This window comes from Neltuma alba, unplaced genomic scaffold, assembly GCF_004799145.2.
Source record: "Neltuma alba isolate B1F8T4 unplaced genomic scaffold, ASM479914v2 tig00006674_pilon, whole genome shotgun sequence".
In the NCBI taxonomy this organism is placed as follows: Eukaryota; Viridiplantae; Streptophyta; class Magnoliopsida; order Fabales; family Fabaceae; genus Neltuma; species Neltuma alba.
This window is the reverse complement of record NW_021634539.1, coordinates 1-27600: the sequence shown is the minus strand read 5'-3', so window position 1 is coordinate 27600 and position 27600 is coordinate 1. Positions and strand designations below refer to the sequence as shown.

The 27600-nt window shown below is 31.5% G+C and overlaps 1 protein-coding gene across 1 annotated transcript; it reads right to left on the bottom strand.

The window, feature by feature from the left end:
• Nucleotides 1–966: 966 nt before the first annotated feature.
• Nucleotides 967–26012, bottom strand: LOC114750891 (MADS-box protein JOINTLESS-like). The gene is made up of 7 exons (XM_028939531.1): nucleotides 25995–26012; nucleotides 25504–25693; nucleotides 23469–23550; nucleotides 22584–22642; nucleotides 4808–4907; nucleotides 2465–2506; nucleotides 967–1101 (listed from the first exon to the last, which is right to left on the bottom strand). Exons 2-7 carry the CDS (start codon nucleotides 25683–25685, stop codon nucleotides 967–969), a joined length of 600 nt encoding a protein of 199 aa, XP_028795364.1. The 5' UTR covers nucleotides 25686–25693; nucleotides 25995–26012.
• Nucleotides 26013–27600: the final 1588 nt, after the last annotated feature.

The following is a 27600-nucleotide window of genomic DNA, read 5'->3' as shown; positions in this document are numbered from 1 at the left end:
ATACTACTAGCGACTCGTGCACTTGGAGTTAAACTAAATGGCGAACAGCAGTGATGATGACATACTCTTGCTTTGATGGTGGGGAGACGACAATCATGGAGATACTTGTTATTTTTTTGTCTAACTTAAATATTATTTTGCCACATCTACCTCCACGTCACTATTTTGAGTCAAAGTATTCATTCTAAATAGTCACCATTCATAGTAATGACATTTTAGGCCCCTTTTTGAATCATCATGGGTATTTTTGGCCCTGACATTCTATTATGGTATTGTTGCTCTTCTTCAATATTATAATAAGTAAATTTATCCCTTTACCTGATGACATAATATATATGAAGCAAATTAAGAAGGGAAAATTACACACACGTCCCAAGGAGTATAATTTATTCACCTAAGGTTACAAAAAATGTTAAGATTAATAGCAGGTCCTAAGAGACCTTAGAGTACTATATTGCCATTTTAACATGACATCCCTATTCCTCCTAATCTAAAGGTCCCAATTCAAAGTTCAAACACTCTCCCTCTCACCTCAGCGTTTGAACAGCTTCCTGCCTCTCGCGTTGGCATCTAAAGTGAAGGAATCAGCCACCAGTAATATACAACTCTCTGATGAATAAACATTTATATGTTTCTATTTGAATAAAGACAACCTGCAATACATGGAAGGCCAAACTCATATTAGTGATATGAAGAATGAACTAATGGCCACATAAAAATCAGTCCCAACCAAGGTAGAAAACATAATGTTGTATCCTTTTTTCCCCCTAATTTCACAGAATTAATGGACTGTATGCTTCTCAGGAAGTATCCCACTCGAAAATTGATCGAATTATTTTAAAGAATTGAAATCTTCCTGCAAATGCTAAAAGACAGCAGAGTCCATATTCAATCCAAACCACCAAACATCAAATGCAGATAGTTCAAATTACATTAAACAAAAGCTATCTAATATATAAACATGTATCAGTAGCTAGATAATCTAGTTAATTGCCCCAGCCTGAGAGATGCATCAGAACTATCAGCGTCTTGAGGAGGATTGTCAGATGAACTGCAAATGACAATGGAGTCAGAAGACTGGCCTCGTTCACATGCAAGTCTCTGTAAGTGTGTGTTTGTGTTATGAGATTTTCAATTCTCAACATTTGAGAAGAAAGGCAATACTTTATAATAAGACAAGAATATAAATCTTTGATCACCTACTTCAATGTTTGATTTTCTTCCATGAGTTGGATTCCCTGTACATGAAAGCCAAACAATGTAGCAAAGGTGACTGAGAGCGTAGAACATCGTTAGTGTCATAAAATATGCAGCAAAATGTAGCTTGGACATTTTCTTGAAATCCATCATACTATTTTAAGCCTTTAATATAAGACCCAGTTGACTAATTTAGAGAAATTAACAAAGTTATTAAATTATTTAATTATAGTATATGTTATATGATCTCTCTAAAATACTTATCAGTATCATTAGATTATATAACAATTTATAAGTGAGGGAAATTAGTTGGGAGAAAAATGATAAATATAAATATTTTAAAATAATTTAGTAACTTTCTTAATCTCTTCAAATTAGTCAATTGAGTCTTATATTAAGAACCAAATGTAGTATCTATGATAGTGAAATCACATACACGAGTTTGTTAGAATGTGGATATGAATCTTCTCATGGGCTAGTTTCAAATTGAAGTGTCATGTGAAGAAAAGAACGAGCATCAAATCTCTTGGAATATATGTATTTAGAAAGGGATTCACATAGAACTGATCATTCAAGTGAAACCTCAAGTGACGCTTTGTATTATATTCTTTTTAAGATATGAAACTTCTCTCATTTCTCTATAAGTAAAACCGTTCAGTCAATTGAGAGAGTTAGTCCTCCTGGGCCATCTTCTTTTTATCCCTTTAACATACATTAACTGTCAAGTGTGAGCCCCTCACGTTTAGAAGATTCAGATCTTGTCTTGTGTCAAAAGATAGAGACTACTATATTTTTTTTTAAAAAAAAGAATGATCTTCACATCTCTTTATTATGTCGTCACACTTGTGGTTTTTCTTTATGGGGCTAATCACTAAATGGGAAAAAGTGACGAATGAATTGAACCTAATTGCCATTACAGGGATAGAATAAAGATGTAAAGTCGAGTAGTTTCTAATCGATCGCTCTTCAATCATTTTGTTTTCTCCAATTATACCTACTCTGAAAGACTCATTTTTATGTTTGGAACTACGTTTTAAGTGATTTTATGTATTGACTAAACTTTTGTGCGATTGACATAAAAGTTTTCCTGCTTCTAGACGTATAGATTATATGCAATGAGATTTCCACACACCAATATTAATTGCTTGTATACGAGGAATTAAGTGAACATGACCAATTGATGAAAAGGCCAAATCTACAGATGAATAATATCTTGCATATGCATAAATAGTAGATCCTAACATTCTAAGTTTGGTTTTGTATCTACCTTTCTCTTTAGTGCGTTGATGGGTTTCATGAATCTTTCATCCTGAAACAATAATCATAGTAAACATGTCAAACTCAAAATCTTGAATAGAGCTGGGAATCAGGGCCGGCCCTTCAAGGCTGGCGGGCTTAAAAGGGCCGGCCCTCCAGGGCTGAAATTTTAAAAATACCCTAATTTGCTAAGCCCGGCCCTTAAGCTACAGGGCTAGGGCCAGCCCGCGGGCTTTTGGCCCATTTAAGAAAAAATACTATTTTTTTTATTTATCATATTTTTTTATAAAAATATAAAAATAAACCAATGAAATTATTAATAAAAGACATAAATATGAATAAAATTAAGTCACAAATATAAAATATCATCATATATAAATATTCATCAACATCTAAGAACATCTAAAACATTCATTAACAAGATAACAACATCTAAAAGTTTTATCTATAATGCAATTGTGCAATAAATAAACACTATCATTAATCTTTTGAAACTTCATCATCACTATAATCAATTACTTTTCTTCATAAGTATGCTTTTCTTTCGTAACAAAAATATCAAGTTTTTCTTCTTTATAAAAATTTTATTTTTAAATTTTGCAATCTAACTATTATTTTACTTTAATGTGAGAAACATTGTTGTTGAAACTCATGAATTTCTAATTCAAATTATAGAATCACAAGTTATATAAGTATAAAAATATTCTATTATCAAATATATATATATAGTTTAAAAATATCAACACATATAATATAAATCAAATCATTATTAAAGTCCAAATTAACCCATTTTTTAAAAATTTAATTGGATAAATTATTGTCTAAAATGAAATTTAATTTTAAAATGATAATAATAACTAAATATTTGAAATATTATTAACAATGTAAAAAATTAATAACATTAATATTATATAAAAAAATTTAAAAAATAAAAAAATTATAAAAGGGCTTAAAAGGGCCGGCCCTTTTAAACCCTCGGCCCTCTAGGGCCAGCCCTTCAGGATTATTTCTCATTTTAAAGAAAAATATCAAGCCCGGCCCTCATAATTTCAGGGCCTAAATGGGCCGGTCCGACGGGTTCGGCCTGTTTTTCCGGCTCTAATCTTGAACGCAATAACTACACAAAATCACAACTCATATAGCTAATCGGACAAGGAAGAAAACAAGCCAATTTGTTGTCAGGATGAAAATTAACTAACAGTTTTAATCACTAACTAAATTAGATTTTTTCTATGCACGGTAAAGGCATATCACTTTTAAAATGTAAAAATAAAGAAGTTTGATAAGTACCAAAACAGTGTCTTATAGATGAAAATGCACACATCAGGTAGATTCCACACCAGCAATGTAGAAGGTTTAAAGAAATATACTGAATCTTGTCATAGAGCATTAAATGATAGTAAAGAAAAGAAAAGAAACAATAGATAAAGAAGTTGCTGGTCTCCGACAAATTTATAAGATAAAGAAGTCTGTACTTTTTGGGCTGTTTTCTTATTTTGGACTAAACCTCAGGGACCGTTTGATCCATGGAAAGCACGAAAATGGAATCAAATGTTAATAACCATAAATTCAGCAGGTATGATACTGGAAATGATGGAAGAATTTTATGTTTTATATTTGATTAAATAAAAATAAATTAAAATAGAATGAACCAAAATCCCCCCCATTGTGGTTTCTCGGGTGAAGGGTATTAAAAATAGTGTGATTCTAGCATTTGGGAATCAGGATTGGTCACATTTTTATGGAGAATCATCCTCCTAGCAGTGTGATAATTAGACTACCCATAGAATCAAGATTCATACAACAAAAACCAAACCAAACACATTAACAATGCAATTGAGATTATTAGGAATTGGGGTTCTGAGAATCCAATCAAAGAAGCCCTCACAGTTCAAAAAATTCTATGCAAAATACTAGAATAATACATTTTAATTTCTTTGCATGTAAAATACAAAATCTATAAAACAAGATCTTACTCTTTCTGTCCCAAAATGCAAGTCACTTTGAACTACTTTACACAAACCAGTAAAGTTGGTTAAAGTTAATTAGACATCTTGTACCTTTCAAAAATTACTTGAACATTCCAAAATAACCCTTATTAAACTGTATTCTCATATCAGTCATATCTCTCTTAGTATCTCTCATAAATAGGGGGAAAATTTGGAAGGAAAACATTTAATGCTTACTACATTCTATGAAATATGACTTACATTTTGAGTATCCCAAATCTTCCAAAACGTGATTTACATTATGAGATGGACAGTGGTAATATTTTGCATAGAACTTCACAAATTTTAGAAAGCCCAAAATTTAGAGGATCAAGGGTCAAGCATAAAAAGGACCAAATAAAAACCTTTGTTTTTGAAACGCGGGACAAGCCTCTTTGAAGTCTTTCCTCTGGTTTCTGCAATTCTTCAAGTGTGCATTCTTGAAGTTCTTCCCCATTCAATTGCCTTTAGAATTTAGTGCAAGTCATGTGTCTCATTAACATAATCTTCTCAACATTTATTCGTGGTAGGTATGAATTAAAGTTGCGTACCTCAATCCACGAGTCCTTTCTGCTACTACCTTGTGCAGCTTATTCTCATCACCTCCAAGCTTGTACATATTTCAACAAAAAAAAAGGATTAACCTTCCATGATTTTCCATTCCTTCATATGTTATCATAAATTGATTTCAATATTATGTCATCCCTCAAAGTAATTCTCCCAACTTTTCAGTTCTCCTGTGGAGTTAATTCAAGACCTAGGGTTTTCTGTAGGGCAATGCATCCTGATCACTTACTGTTAATGCATATTATGGAGTATGCATAAGATTGGCCCCTATTCAAAGGAATCTATGAAGTATGAACAAGGCAAAGAGTCAAACGGTACAGCTCAATTTCTTCAATGAGTTAAAATCTTCCCAAGAAGTGGATCCCTTTTCCCATCTGATTCATTTGGTAAGTACTTCCTTAGATATTCAATTGTCGAATTCCATAATGAATTAGACAAGAAACCCTTTGTGCGCCCACGTGTGTGTGAGTCACAATTTGATAGTAATTAACCAGAAAAGAAGTCAAGTATGTTAACCAAAAAAGAAAAGAAAAGGAATCAAGTTAATTAAAAGGAGCTATGTGCATTGACACAAAACTTGAGATAAGTCATGCTGTGTGATTGATATTAATATATTGATTACCTGCAGATCAGCAGATGATTGGCCTAGTCTTTGAACGGCAGAATGTTGATCGTACCTTTCAATTACCCGCTGCATACTGAAACAACAGAAATAGTAACTCTTTTGAGTGACTTTCTATTTCCCTTCAAGATCAATTAGTGGAAAAGATCTGATTAGATCAATCAAGCACAGTTTTATGTCAAGTATGGGGTAACGAAATTCTTTCAGAATCCCAATGGGAAAACTCAGAACCTTCAACTGTGGATATCAATCATGATTCGGTTACTTCAAGTCTATGAAGTTACTTTCTCATTGGTTGACCTTTTAAGTTATTAATTACCAACAGAAACAGAAGTACTGAAACATACACATATAATAATCTTTAAGGTTACAAATGCAACAAGAATTATATAGATTTCAACTAGTGTTTATCAACTGCCAAGCTGGCTAGCTAGTTTAATAGAGTACAGAGAATGAGATGATATGAGTTTAAATATAGATAGTTAATGATAATGAGCTGTGCACTTGTGCAATTTCATATTTCATTCTTGAATCGACCACTGTGATATCATGTAAATCTCTCTCTCACACACACCTATAGAAGTGGTGGCTATAGGGAACACATCATGTTGAGTAGACATATAATCTGATGAGCAATTTCTAGTGACTATCTTAATCCAAGATCTCAAATTATCAAAGAAATCATAAGAAATTTTGACAGATAATATCCCAAAACAAACAACGGGAGAAAAACAGCAGTTAACAAAAAAATATGTAGTAACGATTCCTCTTCTTCACAACCAAATAAGCAAAGATTCGAGACATTAAGATGGTGTAGTATTAGAAGAATATCATCAGAAGGCAAATTTTCCAATTTATTCATGAGAAATTATTACAAAATTATCATGGTAATTATTTTTATCTTTATCTCTCATGCAAATGCATTTTTTTTTTAAATGTATAAATACTAAAGAGAATGGTAGTTATTAGTCAAGGATCGCATAAAAAAATTAATACTTCCTCCAATTCTCAATACATACAAGAACTATTTCATTTAAGGCATCATTTCTGGACCATTTAAATATGAATTTGAATGGTTCAGATTTAATTTCTTCTTAATTTCTATTATTTGTTATTAGCCAACATCATCATTTTGCTTTCTATTTTAATTTCATTTTAGACTTAGAAGACTCTAATGATATTTCAGAATGTTTTAAGATTTGTTTTTAATAAAGTCCCATCCCTAATAGGACTTAAGTAAAGCAGATTTACCTACATACTGCAAATAGTAAAAAAACAAATTACCCAGATCCTATAAAATAAAAAGCATTTACTAAAATGTTACACTTAAAATCGTTCATGCAAAGAATGATTTTAAATTTGTGAAGAAGTTGTTCTTTGATTTTAACTTAAGATTAACTTTTTTTGTTAAGTTGAAAAGCTAAAATCGTTCACTTGGTGAGCAACTTTCCCATTCCTTCCTCTTTTTTTCCTGTCCTGTCTCTTACTTTTTATTTTTTTCCCCTTACTCTCTCCCATCCCACTCTCCCACATTTAGATAAAATGAATAAATGAGGTATGAAAATAACAAAATATGAAGATTCATAAGATAAAGGATGAAAAAATATAAAAATGTAAAAATCAGAAAAACAATATGGTATCTTCTAGGGGTAAAATGGTCCAGGTCTTTATTATATTATAGAGACTAATGTTTTAAATGGAAAAAAATTTGAGGGACCAAAACCAGTGTAATATTTTAGTAAATACTTTTCATTTTATAGGATTTAGGTATTTTCTTTTTTTATTGTTTGCAATATATAGGCAAATTTGTCCTTAAGTAAAATTTTCCCTAAATTCAACTCTCAACCGACACCTATATTGACTATTCAAAATTTCAAATGTTCAAATTTACAATGTAAATATTTTTGGTTTACATTAACCTTTCCAAGAAATAATTTTAATGATAATCTTCCATTCCTCCCTGAACACTTTATATGCGCGAATTACACTTGCATATATGTATATAAAATATTTTTAATAATTGAAAAAGTATATTTTAATAAAGAAAATACTTCTATAAGTAGTACAAGGTTATTATTTGAGGGAGCGGATGTGTATGTACTTAAACATTGACATTAGCGGGGTGGGTGGTTCATAGAGCCTGCAAGCTGCCTAAACATCACTAGTCTGCTCTTATAACCATGTCACAGACAGTTGACGGCTCCGTGGCCTTCTTGAATAGACCTTTCCTTCTCTTTGAGAAAGCCACCAGCCTCGCAGCTACGTTCTCGGTCTCTTTATTTCTATCTTCCTTCTCGTCATCTCAATCCTCCTTCTTATATAGGTGCCAAAAAAAAATAATTAGAGAAATCCACAGCCAAAAAGGCTTTCTACATTTTCTGCGTTGGGTTGAAATAGCACTGAGCCCTTTGCATTAAAGATTGGGAAGAATAAGCAGTGCACATGAAAGGAAACAGAAAATAAATATGAAAGATGGCGGGAGAAAAGATGGGGTTTGTGTTGAGAAGAAGAAGCAGGAATCTGAAAAAGTGATCACTGAAAGAAGAAAACAAGGGTTGAGGAAAGTTTTTGGAGAGAAGAAAAGCTAAACTTGGTGAGATTAAGGCAAAACCTTGAGTCTTCACCTTTCCCGATCTTAACCTTTTGTTCTTTTTCTTTAGTAAGCTAAATTATTTGCAGCTCTACGTCCACGTGGCCTTTTAAATAGCCCTCAAATCGAAGAAAAACCAACGACCACAAAAAAGAAAATAATTTATTTCAGAGGTGGTCTGGATTCTCACCCCAATATAAGGTGGTCCTTCTCGTATTACATACTCCATTTTACTTTTAATATTTATCAATTTTTTAAATCAATTTATTTAACTTATACATTAACATATAATTTAATATTATATATGAGTATTTTAAGAAAAATTAAATCATATTTGTTATAATTAATTAGGTGATAGATGTTAGTTGTCACCCCGCTATTATTGTCTTTTTAAGAGTAAAAGAGTAAACATGGACTTGCTAATGTCACTTTCAGCACCTGTATAGGATCCTCGTATTCTCGTATTGTGATATATTTATTTGAAACTTTTTCACAGGATAATATTTTGACCTTTTTCTCTTCTTTTCCGTTTAATTTTTTGTAACGTATGGCTTAATCTATAAGTCTTGTGTGATCTTCATTTGAACGTTCATAAGTCGAAATAACTGTGTCTGGTCCCCATGTCAGATCTTTTTAAGGTGAGAGAGAGAGAGAGAGAGTCCTTTCCTCATCACATTTATATTTATAGTTACTAGTTAAGAGTTAATGTCATGAATTTTCTTCCACAAAAAAAAGTCCCCTTAATCTAATTCATTAAAAATAGTTAGAAATATTTTCAAAAAAAAATCAGAAATAGTATTTATTAAATAAATTTTGATTTATTATTTTCTTTAGTTCAAAATATAAGAACCATTTTATAATATAATTTATACTATAAAATGATGCTTATATTTAGGATCAGAGGAGTACTAGTTACTTACCTTTTGGTAAATCTTATTTTGGTAGTACTCCTCCGATCCTTAATATAAGATCTATTTAATTAATTTGATTAGATTAAAGAAATTAGGTAACTTAGTTAATTATAAGGAACATGACATGTTTTTCTTAAAACATCATGATCATCTTCCTTAATATCCTCTTTCCCTCTTCTACTTGATTATGGTTGAGGGAAATTCACAAGGGTAATTTAGAAAAAATTTATAAATATGAGAAATAGGTCTTATATTTAGAATCAAAATTAACTCAACAATTAAGTTGTATATTAAGAACCAGAGGAGTATCATCTATTTGAGCGTACTGAAATAGCAAATAGAAGGGAAAGTTACATGCAAGTCCCATAGAAGACAATTAATTTTGAAAAAGTCCCTAAAAATCCCCAAATGCTTCCTAAGTCCCCGGGGACCTCAGAGCAAAAAATTTAAATTGTGGAATTACCTACTTGTCCTCACCGAATGACAACATGCACAGTTACAGTCACAACCTACACAACAGCTAATCACAACCTACATTTGAGCTATTCACAACATGCATAGAAACCAATCACAACCCACACTCAACCGAATGACAACATGCACAGCATACAGTCACAACCTACACAGCAACTAATCACAACCTTTTCCATCAGTAAGGGCAGATAAGTAATTTCACAATTTTAAGTTTTTGCTCTGAAATCCCTGGAGACTTAGGAAGCATTTGGGGATTTCGAGAGATTTTTTCAGAATTAATTGTCTTCTATGGGACCTGTGTGTAATTTTCTCAAAATATAATAAATGATATTGTTATGTTGAATATGAATAACGTGTGTGTAGGGAGAGACGGAGAGAGAGAGTAGGCAATTCATTTTTATGCAATAAAATTTTAATGTTCTAATGAGAAGGACTTTTTTTTTTTTGGGTCCAACTGATGAGAAGGACTTTTGTAAGATAGTAAATCTTGATTAAAGAAAAAAGGTTTTCGGACGAGTTCTTCAAGGAAAAGAGAAATAATTACATCAAAATATTTTTCTCCTTTTCTAAAAAAAAAAGGAGTGTTAGGGAGTAAGAATGACGTGATCATATATTTATAATAGATTATCTCCACCAAAAGCAGCAAAGCTACCATTACGAGAGTACATCAATGTCAATGACGAGTACATCTGCGCTCTTCCAAATAATAATTCACCACCATTGCTAAATAAATATTTACAATATTATATTATCAATAAATTCTTGCATGCACATGCTGCACCACCTCACTTGTGATATGAGCAATCAGAATATATCAACTCATAATATTATTAAGTAAATAAGTTTCAATTAAAATACTACCTCCAATCTTAATTATAAAAATTAATTGACTAATTTAAAGATATTAAAAAAATAAATTAAATTAGTTATTTATAATAAATAGGTGTTGTCTTTCTTAAAATATTTTTACTAATTAAGTGTATTGATTAGAACTATATTATTAAAAGAACTATTTTAAAAAATATATATATAAATACGAGAGATAAAATAGATTAGGATAACGGAGGTAGAAATAATTACAGGGAAAGACTCGGCGATTTCAACTTCCGTCAAGAAATTTCAAAATTTCCATCGAAGAACCCTAACCTCTACACTGCAGCCAACGCTTTTCTTCGTCCGTGAAGCTCCGCCGCTGCAGCCAACACTCTTCTTCGTCCATGGAGCTCTGCCGCTCAACGCACTCGCCGTCGATTACTTAGGGAATTGGTTGTCGGCCTCGCCTTTGCCGGCAACTACGTCAGCCCAAAGGTTCCCTTCTCTTCCTCTCCTCTATTCTTTTTCCAATCCAACCTCACGCCAATCCCTTCCTAAATTATCCGCAGGATATTGTCGTTGAAGGATTGAAGGCCACAAGATTAGGACCATTAGTGTCTGTGGTGAAGTTGAATGAGGAATCGATGATGGTGCTTTTTTTTTTTTTTGACCAAAAGTGATGGTGCGTTCTAACTCATTAGCAATGGAAGGCCACGGTATTCTCTTCCATTATTTTCTTCGATTTCAATTTGTTTATATTTGTTTTAATTTACTAGTTTATTAAGTTATGTTGTTTCTACCTAAAACTTCTTGATTATTTTATAATTTTACAGATCTAGTATTCAATCAAATGTTGATGATGGATAACCAACCTCTAGTCTTTGATATTCAGTTTGGTCATTCCTCAAATTACGACCTTTCGGTGAAATTCAGCTAATGGCACATTCTTGAACATATGGGAAAAAAGCTTTATAAAAATGATTTTGAAAATGCCTCATCATGTTCTGTGTCAATGCTGCTGATCATTTGTTTTTTTAATTGTTTGTGCACTGCAAATGATATTGTTGCTTTAAATGCAGGAGGTATGATGCAGCAATTGTTTGGATTATGGGACGAGATGGACTGAGAAAAATAACCGAAATGGTTTCTCCTCAGCTGCTGTAGGAGTGAAGGATTGATTTAGTGTTTTCATTATTTTAGTAGGGATGAACGTGATCCTGCACATTTAGTTGGTTTGCTTTGCAAATGCTGTATTGCATGGTATGGTTGATCATATGTATTTTGTAACACGACAAAGTTAATTCAATTAATTGAAATGTCGCTTTGCTCTCCCGATTTGACACGAGATGAATTTCTGTACAGTTATTCCCTTCACTTTTGAACTCTGTTATGCATTTTGGCATTTTGGAAGAAGAATCACCTATCTGAACACCAAATCAAAGGCATTCCATTGAAACAAACGACTGTCATGTTACTGCACCAAATTAATAACATTTAATTGAAACATTACATACATGAAACATTTTTGGAGAGCAAGTTACATATACTAAATAGCGGCAACCTATACCAACGAACTAACTAATCAGCGCCAAACTCATCGAAGTCAAACTAAAGTTATTATCCCCTTCAATTCTCAAAAACTTTCAACGTCAAAATCACATTTTTAGCCATTATGCCTCCTGTAATGAAAGATTTCAGCAAGGCCACGTCCTCCTCTTACCTACCCAGCTTGCCATGATGCATATAATTCTCCTCCCTTGAAGTTTCATACCTACGCGAAACCATAGTGCCAATGCCACATTTTGATGAGGTAACCAAAAGAAGGTTTAACACTGATTGTTAATTACAATGAAAAAGCAAAGGCTGTCAAGCCAGAAAGCCATACAGACACTAGCTAGGTAAGTTTCTTTATGATCTATATAGACAACTCACTCAAATGGAATTTAGACCTACAAATTCTGCAAAGAGTTAGAAATAGAATAAACATCACAAAATTTCTGAAAAAAATTATCACCAGTCTTGACAACTATGACAACCACATCATATAATATTTTGGAACAACCCACCTCGTATTTTCAAAAGCCAGCGGAATTTTTGTGCTTGAAATACAAGATGAAAAACAATCTATGTGTGCAGGTTGAATAGAAATTATTGCAAACATAAGTAAAATGATTTAACATAAACAAAACAAGGTAGCCGAAATTACAAATATAGTTCAACTCACCATCCATGAAGATGCCTTGTAGAAGATATAAACAATGATATTGGTTCAAGGCCCTAGTAATCCACAAATATTCAACAGCATTTTGGACTGGCAAAATACAAATACTTGGAAAAATAATAAATAAATTGAATCAAATGTGCTGATGATATGTAGGATTTGTCTTATTGTACCTCCATTCATTATCAATTAAGTCAAATAACAAACATCTCATCTCAGTGAAACCTCAAGAATCACAGTGAAATGATTTTTATCGACAGAGGCTCTGGTGATTGCAACACTCTAGGTCAGAATTCTAAAATACTTTTGAGGTTCAGACTTTTGATTTGAAGACACAGGGATCGTAAAAGTGTTCTTAAAAGCTCCAAAAATTGATTTTAAGTTAGGGTTTTGGGCTTCAAAAAATGATTTCATTACTTATTTGTAACCATAAATCACAACTTAACAGCGACAAATCGAAGCAAAACACGATCAGAAGAGGATCGTCAAGAGACCTTCAGCCTTCAAAGCTCAAACTTCGTCTCTATTTATAAGACAATCACCAGTAAGAGGAAGATGAGGATAAATAGCTTCTTGTTTGATCAAAAATAAGAGAAAAAGGAAGGCACAGATTAACTTACCCACTAGGAAGAGCTCAAGCTTCGTCTCAAGTCACCAGGAAGAGGGCAATCATCGTTGAATGTAGAGATCAGGGTTCTTTTATGGGAATTTTCTGATGCAAGTTGAAAGCCCCGAATTTAACTTATAATTATATTTTAATTAAAATCTTAATTGCTTAAGAATTAGAGATGACCTGGCAGCCACCTAATAAGATTAAAATGTGGTGACTTGTTACATTCTGATTGGTCAGAGCATAAACGAGGTGGTGCTCCAAGTGTACCCAAGAATTCCTCTATAAGAGGTTTCATAAAAATCCCTATGTATAACATTAAACTAATTTTTCTTCCTTTTTTGGGGAGACACAATCAAGGTGTATATTTACTTCTGATACACAAATGCCATATATGAATCAGATGCATACACAGTGATATACATATAAATATAGAGTATGTATGTATGTATATCCAATACGTCGACATTTTCATTTCTTAAAGAGTATAAGATATGATACTTCTAGCATGCGTTTATATATTCATGAAAAAATTTATAAAGCAAACAAAAAATATAGTTGGAATTCAACCAAATGTAGACTAGAATATAATCCTTTGTTACTATTGAATACCAAAGAATACATAATTTAATATAAGAACAAGTTGGGAGCTTAAATTTGATCGTAAATATAAAATCTTAATTCATTTTATTTCTCAAATTTATAATTTTCCCCCCAAAATATTCTTAAGGAGTTCCTATCAAAAGGTAATTCCAATATACTCCTCCACTCCTAAATATGAGACCTATTTCTTAGTGTAATTTACAATACAAAATGGGTCTTATATTTAGAACCAGAGGAATACATTATTAAAAATGATAGTTTAAAAAAATCAAGACGCATTTATTATAAATAATAAACTTAACTAATTTTTTTGATATTTGCAAGTTAGTTATCAAGCTCTTCTATTATTGTGATTTGAGAAATACGGGATAAATATATGAAAAAAGTTTTGTTATATGAAATGTGCTTATAAGTGATTTTAAACCCATCTTCCCTTTCTTGACGTCATATGCAAGCAAAGATAAGATAATAGTATTCTAAAATTTTCTAGCGCCATCAAAGTAATTCCGTGCATTTCCCTTTTTTGCCAGCTAATTCCATACATTTCCGCTTATTCTTTTCTCTCCTCTATAAAATGAAAAGCTTTAACATCATAATCTTTAACAGAATTTAATTTCTGTATAAAAATGTCTTAAAGTATCCACTAAGATTCTAGGAGTATCCAATAAAAATGTCTTAAAAAAATATTTCAATATCAATATAAATTAATTATTTAAAATAAATAAGTGTTGTTTCTTCTATAATATCATTATTAATCATGTGTATTAGAATTATCATTTAATATAAATTCTTTAACGCATGCAATCATTATAACGAATACTTTAAAAAAAAAAGGACATATATGTGAGATGAGGTGGATTTATGTCTTATATTTAAGATTAAATTAAATCTCCAACTAACTTTTATATTAAAGACTGGAGATAGTATAAAGTATTGTTGTGTATGATTATATGATATAATACAATACCAATACATCAAACCATTTGAAGTATTGATGCTTCAGTGGAGTGTTCTTTTAATTTACTTTGAGTACTAAAGGCAAACGATAGACTGTTCCCAATGATGTCACTACATGTACAGGGTTGACATCTAAACTCACAATCATTTGATTAAATATTTTGGCCAATTTTACTATTTATAAATTATACCCTATGTAACCTATTATTTACTAATCAAGAAAAGTAATCTAGCAAAAATGTAAAAACAATTGTTGTATAATTATTTTTTTTAATAAAGAATATAGGCTAGATATGCATCCTAATATTTAATAATTAGTGGCTTTAAGGAATGACTCAAAACAATGGCTAACTGCCTTAGTGGTAATAATGTCACCTTTAGATAAAGTTTTGAGTTTGAGTTGAGTGTTGATATAGTGGGGTGTGTGTGTGTGGTGTTTGAATTGTATAAACCAAACAAAAAAAGGAAGGCACTAAAACTGGCAAATGATATATTTACTATGTTGAATAAATTGAAACAAGAGAACCTAAAAATGAATTATAATATATATTTTTGCCAAAAAAGTGAATTATAATATATGATTTTTAATTAATTATTATATATAAAACTAGCACTAAATTTTAGTAATATCATATACATGCTATTTATAAAAATTATAGTATACAAAGGCATTGTATATAAAGCTAATATATGTGTTCAATTAATGGTGATATAATGTGAAAATAAATGTTCTTCATATATGTTTTTACTTTTCAAGTGGGATTGAACACTTGTCTATTATATGGGGAGAATTACAATAAAGTCTTAACAAAAAATTACTAGTAAATCCTTAAAACTTGTCTTTGTAGCCTGCTTTGTTATTACTGGGACTTTTTAATAATTATATTCCCTATTTAAAACCTCATAACAATTCCCCGTATTATATATTGCCAAGAGCACTAAAATTATACAGTAATAATGAACATTAGTTGATCGGATGGATTACTACTATTTTTATTTTCTTCATGAATAATAATAAAAAAGCACTGTTCCACCACTTCATTGCAGCCCAGGAACAGCTAAGTTGAAACAACTACACACAGCTATACACTTGCATTATGGTACAACCACTATTCATAAATTTAAAATCTAGCACTGTGCTTTTCAGTCAAGAACGGTTTTCACAAACTTCAAAAAAAAAAAAAAGATCTACTGCGCTTCTTCCTTCAGAAGCTTTAATTTCATTCAGGGAAAGAGTAACCTGCGATTCAGTAAATAAAATAACGATTAATGAAACTTGACAATCTTAATTGTTTAGAGTTTTAGACTAATCAAACTCACCCACATGGATTGCAAATCATTCATGTAAGCCACAGGGACTTACCATTAAAAACGTCATCGTCATGGACAACTACATTAATGGGGTCAACAATATCATATCAAATGTACACAGACACGCAAGTGTAGGAAGTTGCAGTACTAACAAGTTGTAAAAAGTGAAGCTTATTTAGAGCACTAGGCCCATTCAAAGCAAAATCTAATAAATCTCATCTTAAATATAAGTGCCAGATAATTAATTTACAGTTATTGAGAATGATTAATGGGGTTTGTTATCTGTAATAAATGTGGTAGTTTACCTAAAACACCACATTCATTCATTTGAATTGAAAATTACCTTCATGGATTTTTTTTTTTTAAAAGCCCTTTAGTATTGTAACCAACATGATTGTTTGAAAAAGTATTATAAATTTGTAAATAAAATGGATTTAGGACTTACAGTCGAAACCTAAACAATGCTCCTAAACAATGCTTTTAACTAACTTCCATATTTAGGACCAAATACTTTTGAGGGAGCAAAATAACTAACCAACAGTAACCGGAGATAAAACACAGCTCTCTCATCAGTGGCGTTTATAGCAACCTGCCTTGTTGCGGGAGACTGTGTCTGATGGCTGATATTGTTCATCCTCAAGCCATTGGGCCTATCAACACATTATTTCATTTCCCAGTTCGATAAAATTCCCAGATAAGTACTGACAAAAGCAAAGACCATGGGAATCTGAAACCTGTTAATTACCTGGTTTTCTTCCGTGGATTTGATTAACTGGATTGGCATTAAGTTTAAAAACATGGTAAATGGGACGTTATATTATCACTATGAAGACACATTAATGAGAAATTAATTGACAAGAGAATTAGTGACAAGAATCTGACAACCTTCGTTAGCCTCTGGTTTTCTTCCTTGAGTTCGTCTTCCTTTATTGACATCAAAATTAAACGCATCATTAAAACAAACAAGAGACACGAATGAAGACTCACATCGTACTACAAATGTTAACAAATATTTTATTAATGTCACATGTTACTATAACTAAAATATGGGTTGGAGGAAGTGCCTTAGACATTACTGCATAGCATATTATATTACCACAAGACATGAAATACTGGAATTATAAACTCAAGTTTATGGTTAAACTTAATCAGATGTGCTAAGTTCATTTTTTGTGTGTATTTAAGTTGTTGACATTGGTAAGTATAGACTTTTTGATAAAGTTATGTGTTTAAAATTTAATAAAAAACATGTGCTTTAGTTCTGTATGAGTTTATGTATGTTGAATTTACGTGTCTTTAATTTGAGGCATGTCGTTTGTGGTTTTTTGTAATCTCTATTAAATATGGGCTTATTTGAAGGGTTATAGAAATTACTCTCTCCATTCCTTTTTAATGGTCACTTTTTAAGAAAATGCTTGTTTATATTTATCTGTCATTACAAAATTTGAAGATAAAAATAATTACCATTTTCTTCATTCTACCCTTGTCTTTACTAACTTCAGAATTCCAAAGGCAGCATTAATTACTAAAATAAAAGGTTAAGTTAGAAGGAATTAATTCTGATCAATACCTTCTCATTATAACAGAGAGGAAAAGACTGAATATAATGCATAGAATGCTTTTGATAAACAAATATAACGCTAACCTTTTTCTTTAGAATATTGATCTCCTGCTCAAATACTTTAACCTGAAACACATGGAATTAGTTTCTATCGGTTATAAATCTTGCAAGCTGCTTTTTACCCATGCCATGGAATCAAAAAACAGATAGAACTTACAAGCGCATCATAGCTGTTTACTATTGCTAAATAGTATAGAAACAAATGAAAAAAGAAGAGGCAACGTTATAGTGAACAGCAAACAGTATCAATAAATTCTAATTTATATAACAAGGTAAATAACATTGCATATTATCTCTCCAAAAAATGCTTTTTTGAATCAAACCCCATATGAAGCTCGGAAAAGCAAGAAGCCTCAGGTAAGCCACTTACAATTCTTAGTTGTCTAGCATATGTGTAGGTTAAATTTCATTCTTCAATTGATGAAAAATTGAAAAAAAGAACTAAAGTTTAAATTGGCTATAGTAGTCAGACCAAAGCATGTCATCTGTATAATCTTGTAAGTGTTAACGTAATAGTTGGCAGGAATATTCTATCCAATGAAGAGGCTAGTTGGGAATGGAATATTAACAAGGGAGGCATTCTTATTTGAATCCCTATAGACTAGAGTTTGACAATAGACAAGCAACACCACCCTCCATTGACAAGTCCATATTCCTTTTCATTCACCTCACCTAGTGAAAGAAGTACCAAAAGATCAACAAGTTCTTCAGCATCAAGATCCTCTAGTGAAATACCACCAAAAAATTCAAGCGCTTACTAAAAGTAAATTTATGCATTTTGTAGTTTTTCTGTGTATGTCTCGAACCCCCACACCCAACTTCTTTAGAAGCAATAGAAAAATTTGAGCGGCAAAGTGCTACGATAGAGGAGATTCAAGCCATTCCAAAAACTCGACATGCATGGGAGTTAGCTGTTCATGAAGGCAAAAAATGTCATAAGGTCCCCACGGGTAGAGCTGTTAGAGCCCAACCCATTTAAACCCTTTTAGATTGAGGACCAGCAGGCTTAAAATTAGGTCCCAAAATGAGTAAATGGGTTAGACGTTGGGCCCATTTGGGTCAAATAATTAAAAGGCCATCCCTTAAATATATGTTTTTTAATTTTTAAACTACTAGAGACCAAGAGAGCTTCAGTCCCTCCATCCTCACACCAACTGCCCCCAGATCTCATTCTCAAGCTTCAATTCTTCACTCTTCCTTCAACTCTCAAAGTCTCACTTAGCTTGGTTGTTCTCCATCTAGATTTGATGCGGTGTAAATTGTTTGTGATTTTATCTTTCCCCATTTCCCCATTCCTCTGCTGACAACGCAGTGTCCTTGACTTCTTTCTCCTAAGCTCTCCTTCATTCCTCTTGTGCTCTACTCTATCATACTCCTCTTGTTCTTTCATTTAACATGGCTAATGTTCTATTAACATAGAGTAGTTATTATGAACTGGATCACAGCATGTTTGAATCAATTATTTGTGCTTAATGTTAATTTTGTTTGTTCAAACACGCATTTATTTGTTTAGTTGATGCTTGGCCAATATTAATTATGAATCAGGAGGATTAGGGTTTTCCTTGACAAAGGGAATCTTGATTATGGATATAGATTGGGAAAGTGGGATTAGATGTGTTCTAATTTGCCATTGGGATAAACATATACCTAACGGACCCTGTATAATCATTAAAGAGTAGCTTTGGATTTTATTGCCTCTTGAGTAATTATGCTGGGAATGGCATGTTTAACACTTTACAAGAGGAGTATACCTGAATCAAGAGACGTTAATAGCCACCAAAATTTCATATTAACTAAAACGGATTACCATTATAGGGTATGTGGTTTTGGAACAAGAACATTACCATTATGGCTTATATATTTTTTATTTCAAAATGTTAAAAAATAGCTTTTTTTGGCCCGGACCTTACTAATGGAAGCATTTAAGAGTATAAAGCTCGATTTGTTTTCAAGGGATACTAACAACAAGGTATGAATTTTGAGAAGACTTCTCCAACTCCTAAATCTGAAATTGTGAGAGTTGTTTCATTTTTGGTTTCTTAGTTGCAGTTACCTGTTATCAATTTAATTCAAATTCTGCTTTTCAAATGATGAGTTAGAAGAAATTGTGACATCCGATAATTTAACAGGGACATACATGAAAATTTGTAGGGACCAACTTGTAGAGAATTATATAGTTTTGAGGTTTTATCCTAATTATGTATAGTGAAGGAGAAGTTGTGGCAGAAATATATAACTTCACAATTATGGTACAAAACAGTCCCCTCAACATTAGAATGTACAACAAGGGAAAGTATGAGATTTACAAGAGATTAAACCATATCTTTCTATAAAAGATGTATTTTGATATATTTACCCCTTCATAAAAAAAATTTTTAAAATATTAATCCTTTTATGGAGTAAATCCTACACATTATAAACCCCAATTTTCTTTTGCCGCTCGGCCAAAAAAAAGGCAAAGATAGCTTTACTGAGGCAGGGAAGGAAAAAGCAAAATTAAAATTGAGAAAGTTATCTACATCACTAACCTAAACTTCCCTCCTCTAATTCTACAAGATCTAATCCCTCCATATATGGAAAATTCAAAATTTAAGGCAACTTGTTGAGATAGGGAGTTATGATTAGGATAAAAGATATCAAATAGACAAGAGGCGAGTCTCCCATCAATTTTAATGTAAGTTCCTTCTTCTAAAATTAAAGATTTCAAGACTTTGGATTTTGCATCAATAACTTCAAGAATTTCTTTCTTGAGAAGCCCTGGTGTACTAAGATGTTAGGCAGGACAAAAGACATGAAACTAGACAGGTTTTTGAGTAGGCTTGTGAGATTATTGATACAATCTTTATTTGGAGCGCTTGTTGTTGTAAAACAAATAGTACGGAAACCTCTTACGAGTAAAAGCCCAAAAGGAGAGCTAAATCTCATAAGACAGTATATTAGAAAAAAGAGCTCATTAAACTTGTAAATCACGCTACACTTGTGAGGCTTCCCAATACCCTTGATATTGTCAATTCTGCACAAGATAGCAATACTGCTCTTCTTATATGTCTGTCTTGCTTGAGGCCTAGTTTATTTTATGCAGTTTTATGTCATAAGTAGATCTGTACTCAAAGTTAGAGCCTTGAATAGTTAAATATTGCCTCTTTGGCAGAGAATTATACCCTTGTGGCAAAGAAACTCGAAGGCAGAGCCTGTATAGTAAGAAAGCCTTGTGGCTAAGAGATGTCTTTTTGGCATAATAAGCAGGCTAGGTAAGGGGGAGAGTGCAGTGGTTCTTTAATAATGAATTCTAGGTGTTTATGATATCATCTAATTAATATGTATGTCATCTTTTATATGGTGATTCATTTGATGTTATTATATATGTGTATTCCCTTCCTATTGGGATTTTCCCCAAAATATCATCCCCTCTTGTCAACCCATGCTTGGTGAAGTTAGCGGAACATACAATGACAGGCAAGTTGTCAATTCAATTATGATTCAGTTACATTTGGAATAATTAAGGGATGAAAAGCATCCCATAATTGCGTCAGATTTATCAGGTTTCTCTTATTGGAGTTATAACGGTCAACCTAAGTTATATTTGGCATATTCGGTAACTTATAGTTATAAATATATAAAATGATTTATGAACAGAGATTTGACAGGACTATGAATGATTTTCCTATAGGATATGAGGATTACGAGACTGTTTATTATCAATTATAAAAGGAATGCAGATAAGGTTAGTTAGTGCCTTAAATCGGTCATTGTGAGCACTCGTTAATTTGCATCTTGCACAGTTGAAGGGTCAAATGAGCATCAAACAAGAAAAATCATTTCGTATAACTAAAGGGCATGTAGTGCATTAAAACTAGAATTTATTTAGGTTACTTCGATCCCTGTAGCATGAGGCAAAGTTGAAACACAATACAAGAGAAAATGTTTAAATTATGCATTTTATTATGAGGATATAGTTGATTTGTAATCTGTGATTTAAAATTATCTTCACAAAAGGGGAAAGAATTTTAGAACATTGCTAACATTCTTCGCTGGAACCATGGATTGCGATAGCCTTATGGTAGCCCCCTTTAAAAAAAAAAAAAAAGTAGCCTTATGGTAGCCAAAATACAAAGAACAAAAAGGTAGCTTTATAAAGAGACTTTAGTTGACCTTTCTAATGATAAAAGAATAGGGAGATCTTAACCTTATCTAATTTTTATGTCATTCACTTCCTACTTTTTATGCTGCAATGAATATTTGAAATATAATATATAGTTTTGTCATTATAAAAGGGATAAATCGAATATTATGAGCTAAACAAGATGAATAACAGTCAAATAGCCTCTGCATATTAGACAGTTATTTCAAAGGGAAAACGACCAAAAAAAATACATGTTGAATTTCAAAAAGACAAATAAGCCATGGTGACTATTCTTGTAATGGTTTAGACTACTCTTGTAATGATTTTAATAAGCCAAAATCGGTCAAAATCACTTATCTATCATTTTGAAATTCAACAGATATTTTTTTTGTTAATTTTTCCTTTTTCTCAAATAAGCCATTGTTTAATCGACAGTTGATAAATGTAATTTACGGGATAAAACAATCATAAAATATTTCAATTTTTGTAATACTGTCATGAAAGGAAAAGGCAAACCTTTGCTTTTGAAATGCGATGCAAGCTTGTGCTAAGTAAATCTTCTAGCTTCCTCAGATCTTTTACAGACAGCCCTTGCAGATCTTCTCCGTTGAGCTGTCTATTATTAGAGTAGAGCAACATATTTGAAGCTATAATAAACACATTGTAGATCCCCCATTATAAAATCTTTAGCACCATTTAATAATGGTAATAGTAATACCTTATTTCAAGAGTCTTCTCTTTTACTTCCTTGTTTAGCTTAAAATATTCACCTTCAACCTGTCCATTGCCATATGCTTTCCACATTCAATAACAAAAATTTTAATATACTCCAAGCATTTTCATATTAGGTATGTATATAGTCCATCATATCCTTGAATTAAAAAAGAAGTTACTGTTGAATAATTATAGCAGTAATATAATATACTCCCTCCGCTTTTAAATATTAGTTAAGAGGTTTCTTTTGGTTCTAATTGAAGTAGACCTCAGTTCACTTTGTATTCCAAATTTATAATTTTTCTTGAAATTATCTCTATTTTTTATAGGCATTAATATCCCCCTATTAGAGGCAGTCCTAATTGCACAAATAAAAGGAGTTTTCATCAATGAGTGTAGTTTCCAATGCCAGTGACTAGAGGGGATATTTCAGGATAACCAACACACATTTTTTAACAAATAACTAATTTAATTTTCTTAATATATGTAAATTAGTTATTTAACTCATATATTTAGGGTGAGGGAAGCGTATTGTACTCCCTCATATTCATATTATAAGACGTTTCTAACTAATTTGCAAGTACTAATAAAAATAGTTAAAAGCATTAAATTTGTCATAAAATTTAAGTGATTTCTAATATTATCCTTATTAATCACACTAAATTTCAATATCATATTAATTTTTATTCTGTCTCACTATCCTTGTTAAATATGGGCATATATGAGAATAATATTTAATGCTCATTGAAACGATCAAAATGTCTTATAACCAAAAATATTTTTGTAAGATTTTTTATATACAGACACACAGACAGAGAGATGGGAAAAAGAAAGATGAATCAAAACAGCAATAGATGAAGGGGTAGAGAGCAGAAGAAAAATTATATACCTGTAGCTCTTGAGGTGGCTGGTATGACTTCACAAGGTTCACATCTGAGTATAGGTTTCTCCTTTCAATTACTTGCCTCGTGCTTAAAACAACAAAATATTGCAAATTAAAATGGAAGTCATACTTTAAAACTACTTCTAACTGAATTATATAGCATAAATTATCATTTGATGAATTAAAATTATTTATCGAATTTAAATTTTAATCGAAGTCATACTTTTGCTGGGGGGAGGGGCACAATGAAAGTCATAGTTAAAATAAGTGAATTTAAATACAGCATTAAATTTGTTTATATATTCAATCAGTCATGTATATATATACCAATGAATTTATTCTTAGTGGCTTCTATGGCAAAACATTACAGATGCGTGTTTTATTTAGAGATATATATATGTGACAATAATGTGTAATATAATAGCATCTGTTTAATTAACCGAATCTTGACTCCAGATAGACTCATTCAAAATTATAACATTTAAATATTGCCATTAATGGATATCAAAACATGAAGACAACAAGGAAAACCTCAAGAGCAATCTGTTATAAGTTGATAGCCTTACAAAATTTTTAGTATCTTCAAAGCAAAAGTGACCTGACTGTTCCAGTAGCATGTTCTCATAATCCTCTTTAAACTGTTTTAATCCACCTAATTAATCAATAAAAAACACAAAAAAATTATGAACTAAAATTTAATTTGGGATGTTCTCTATTGACCTAAAAAAGAAAACATCCCTACCTCTTTAAAATATGCCGTATTTGTACTTCTCTAGACCATTTAAATTAAACTAGAAGATTTAAATCATCTTTTGATATTTTTTATTTTGAAAGAAACATGGTAAAAAAATATATACAATTTTCCAACACCATTGAAAGTGATTTTGAATAAAAATAGAATTAAAATGTTGAGATAAAAACTATCTCACGTACAGACTATATCTCCCTAGAGATGAAGAGAGGACATGCTGTACTGCTTGAACAGCGTATTGTGGGCCTTTTTTTTTTTTTTTAAGAAATCAAAGACGAATACATTATTCTTGACTTGTGAATAGTGTAGTTTCTTGTAGATTTTATATAATTGATATAACTATATTGATTGTTATGGCAAGGATCATATTTTTTTTACAGAAGGAAAATAGCATCTTGACATTAACAAAAGCCTCCGGAACCGAAGCAGCTTCATGAAATCTAATATTCCTCCATACATGTGTCGTTTTCGTTATTTTCAAACCACTATTTTGTACTATTTTAAGTTTTAAACGTTGATTATTGTACATAATATTCACATGAACGTTGAACAAATTCCTTGGTCTCTCTTCCAAGACTATCAAGATTTCAGTGTTCAAACTATTTTAGCAGCAACCTCAAGACATTGTAGTAAAAAGTTAAAGGTATAAGCAAAACACAGTTATGATGAGATTACTCATTATTTCCAATTATACCCACATGATTAATTCTCAGATACACACATATAAAAGCACACAAAAGGACTCTATCACAACTTTTTGGTCAGCACATCGTGTTCAAGCTTTCCTCTTACAGCAAGAGAAGTACTTTGTGGAAGCAACTTGAATCTAAATGATTTCAATTAGAGAGAGAGAGAGAGAGAGAGAGAAGGTACCTTGTACTGGCATAACAGAAGGTAATTTTCACCAAAACATGAACATGGTAAGTGATGATCAAACAGATGAGATACATAAATGCTGACACTTCAAAAAGAATAGACAAATGAATTATGGGGTCAAACTTGGTATGCTAATAATCTAGATTCTAGGTTGAGTTATTGTGCTTTTTAGAGCCATTTCATGTGAAATCCACTCTATCAAAACTGAAGGAGATTATATAGACAAATTTAGAAGAGAGCACAAATGGGACGAATAAAAGCATAGGCTATCACAGCTTCTTTATCAGCAAATAAAGATCAGGATTCCTTTTCCTCTAAACAAAAACGAAAATCCCAGACGTGATTAAAATTCAGATTATTCTGATTCCTAGTGATAGAACACACATATACATTATATAGAGAGAGAAAAGATACCTTGTACTGGCATAATCAAAGAGTTTGCCCGAAGCTGAAAATACTAAGAGAGCAATCTCAGCATCACAGAGAGTTGACAGCTCCATAGCCTTCTTGAATAGACCTTTCCTTCTCTTTGAGAAAGCCACCTGCCTCGCAGCTACGTTCTCGATCTTCTTTATTGCTATCTTCCTTCTCGTCATTTCAACCAATCTCTCCTTCAAACTAAAACCAAGTTAAATCAAAGAGAAAGAATTAGGGAAATCTAAAGATTTAATCCAGTCTCATACAAAAATTAATTACGCAGAAGAATATTATCTGCGTGTTAAACGAAAAAGACAAGCATAAAATGAAGAGAACTTGGATTGGGCGTAGGTGGAAACAACAAGATAAAAAGAGTTTGAGGCTTGGATAGGATAGATTAGGAAGGATAAGTGCAGATCTAAGTAAGAAATACAGAGAGAAGGGGAGGTTTCTTCTTGAGAAGGAGAGCGAAGTGTTGTTACCTGCAAGAATATTCTGAAATGTGATGACTGAAGAAAGGATGAAAGATAGAGTCCTGGTGAGCAGGAAATTATTAAGGAGGAGACAGGCTTCCCTAAATTTTTTTTTAAAAGAAAAAGGAAAAAAAAGAAACTCGCGCGGTGGGTAAATTGATTGCATTAATTGCAGCTTTATACATGGGCAACATGTATTGGCCCTTTAATGCCACGAGTTGGGATCGCTAATTCACTAAAAAAAAAAAAAAAAAAAAGCTACCACTCTACTCCTGTAAAGAAATTTTTTTGTCAAAAACATCGGTAATTTGTAGGGTATTTAACGATTATTTTCTAATTTTGTGAGCTCTTATTTAATTTTTATTGAAAAAAGAGAAAGAGAAAGAGAGATAACAGGTAAGAATGATTTGTAGATAAAGAGAAATAGAAAATTTTAATGAGGGTGTGTTTGAAAAATTTTATCCATAAATACAGTTTTTGGTATGTGAGAATAAGTTTTAAGTTACTTAAAATAAAAAACTCGAGTAGTATTATATTTTATAAGACAAAATTTTCTTCACATATTTATTTTATATAATATAAAATTACTAAAATAAATTGTGTTAAATTAATATCTAGTATTCTAAAGTATTTTTTTGGTATTTAGTATCAAAAAAAAAATTTTTATACATTTAGCATTTTAAAATATTTTTTCAGTAGTACCTAATGTTCTAAAATAAATTTTAGTACAATTTTGTCCCTAAAGCATTTTTCTAATAGCAACAAGTACTTTCTACACTTATAATACTGAATGTTACTAAAAAATATATTAATTATGGTGATAGATACATCAAAAATTATTTTACGATACTATATGTTATTGCAAAATTGTTTTGGATTGTTGGAGGAGGGAGCAAGGGAGGAGGTATTTGGTTATTCTTTGAGCACATTGTTGATCCCTCCTGTGCTATGGGATGCATTTTGAAAAATAAAAGTTTAAATTATAAGCTGCCTAGTAATTGCATCGATTCGATAAACGGCTCATTGGAATAGGTAAACAATACACCCCTAGAAACGTATAAGTTTTCTTCTCGTACGGTGAGAAAATTCAAAATTCTGTCTATATATAGAATTATGATGTCAAATAGATTCATAAAAATCATCAAATCCATTAGACTATGATTTAAATTAAATATTTTTCTTATTCTTTTCTTTCCGAAAAAAGAAAATCACTCGTATTCGTAACCTCATAACTCAAGTTGGATAACTCTCAAATAACTCAAAGGAACGCAAAACCTTTATTAGGCATTTTATTTCATTTATTGAGAGGTCTCTACCCCCTTTCTTTTGTCTGTCTATTAAATTATAAGCTGCCTAGTAATTGTTGGAATATTTTTAAAATGAAGAGATGTTTTTTGAAAAGTCATGCCCGGATGTAAATTTATTAAATTAATAAATTTATATAAGGGGCTATGTCTTCATATAAATTAATAAATTTATTTGAAGAGTTGTATTCTCACATAAATTAATATATTTATCTGAAAAGTTGTGTCTTCATATAATTAATATATTTATATGAAAGGTTATGTAGGAAGTTACAATACTAAAGACCCTACATATTAAATACATTTTATTTATTTAA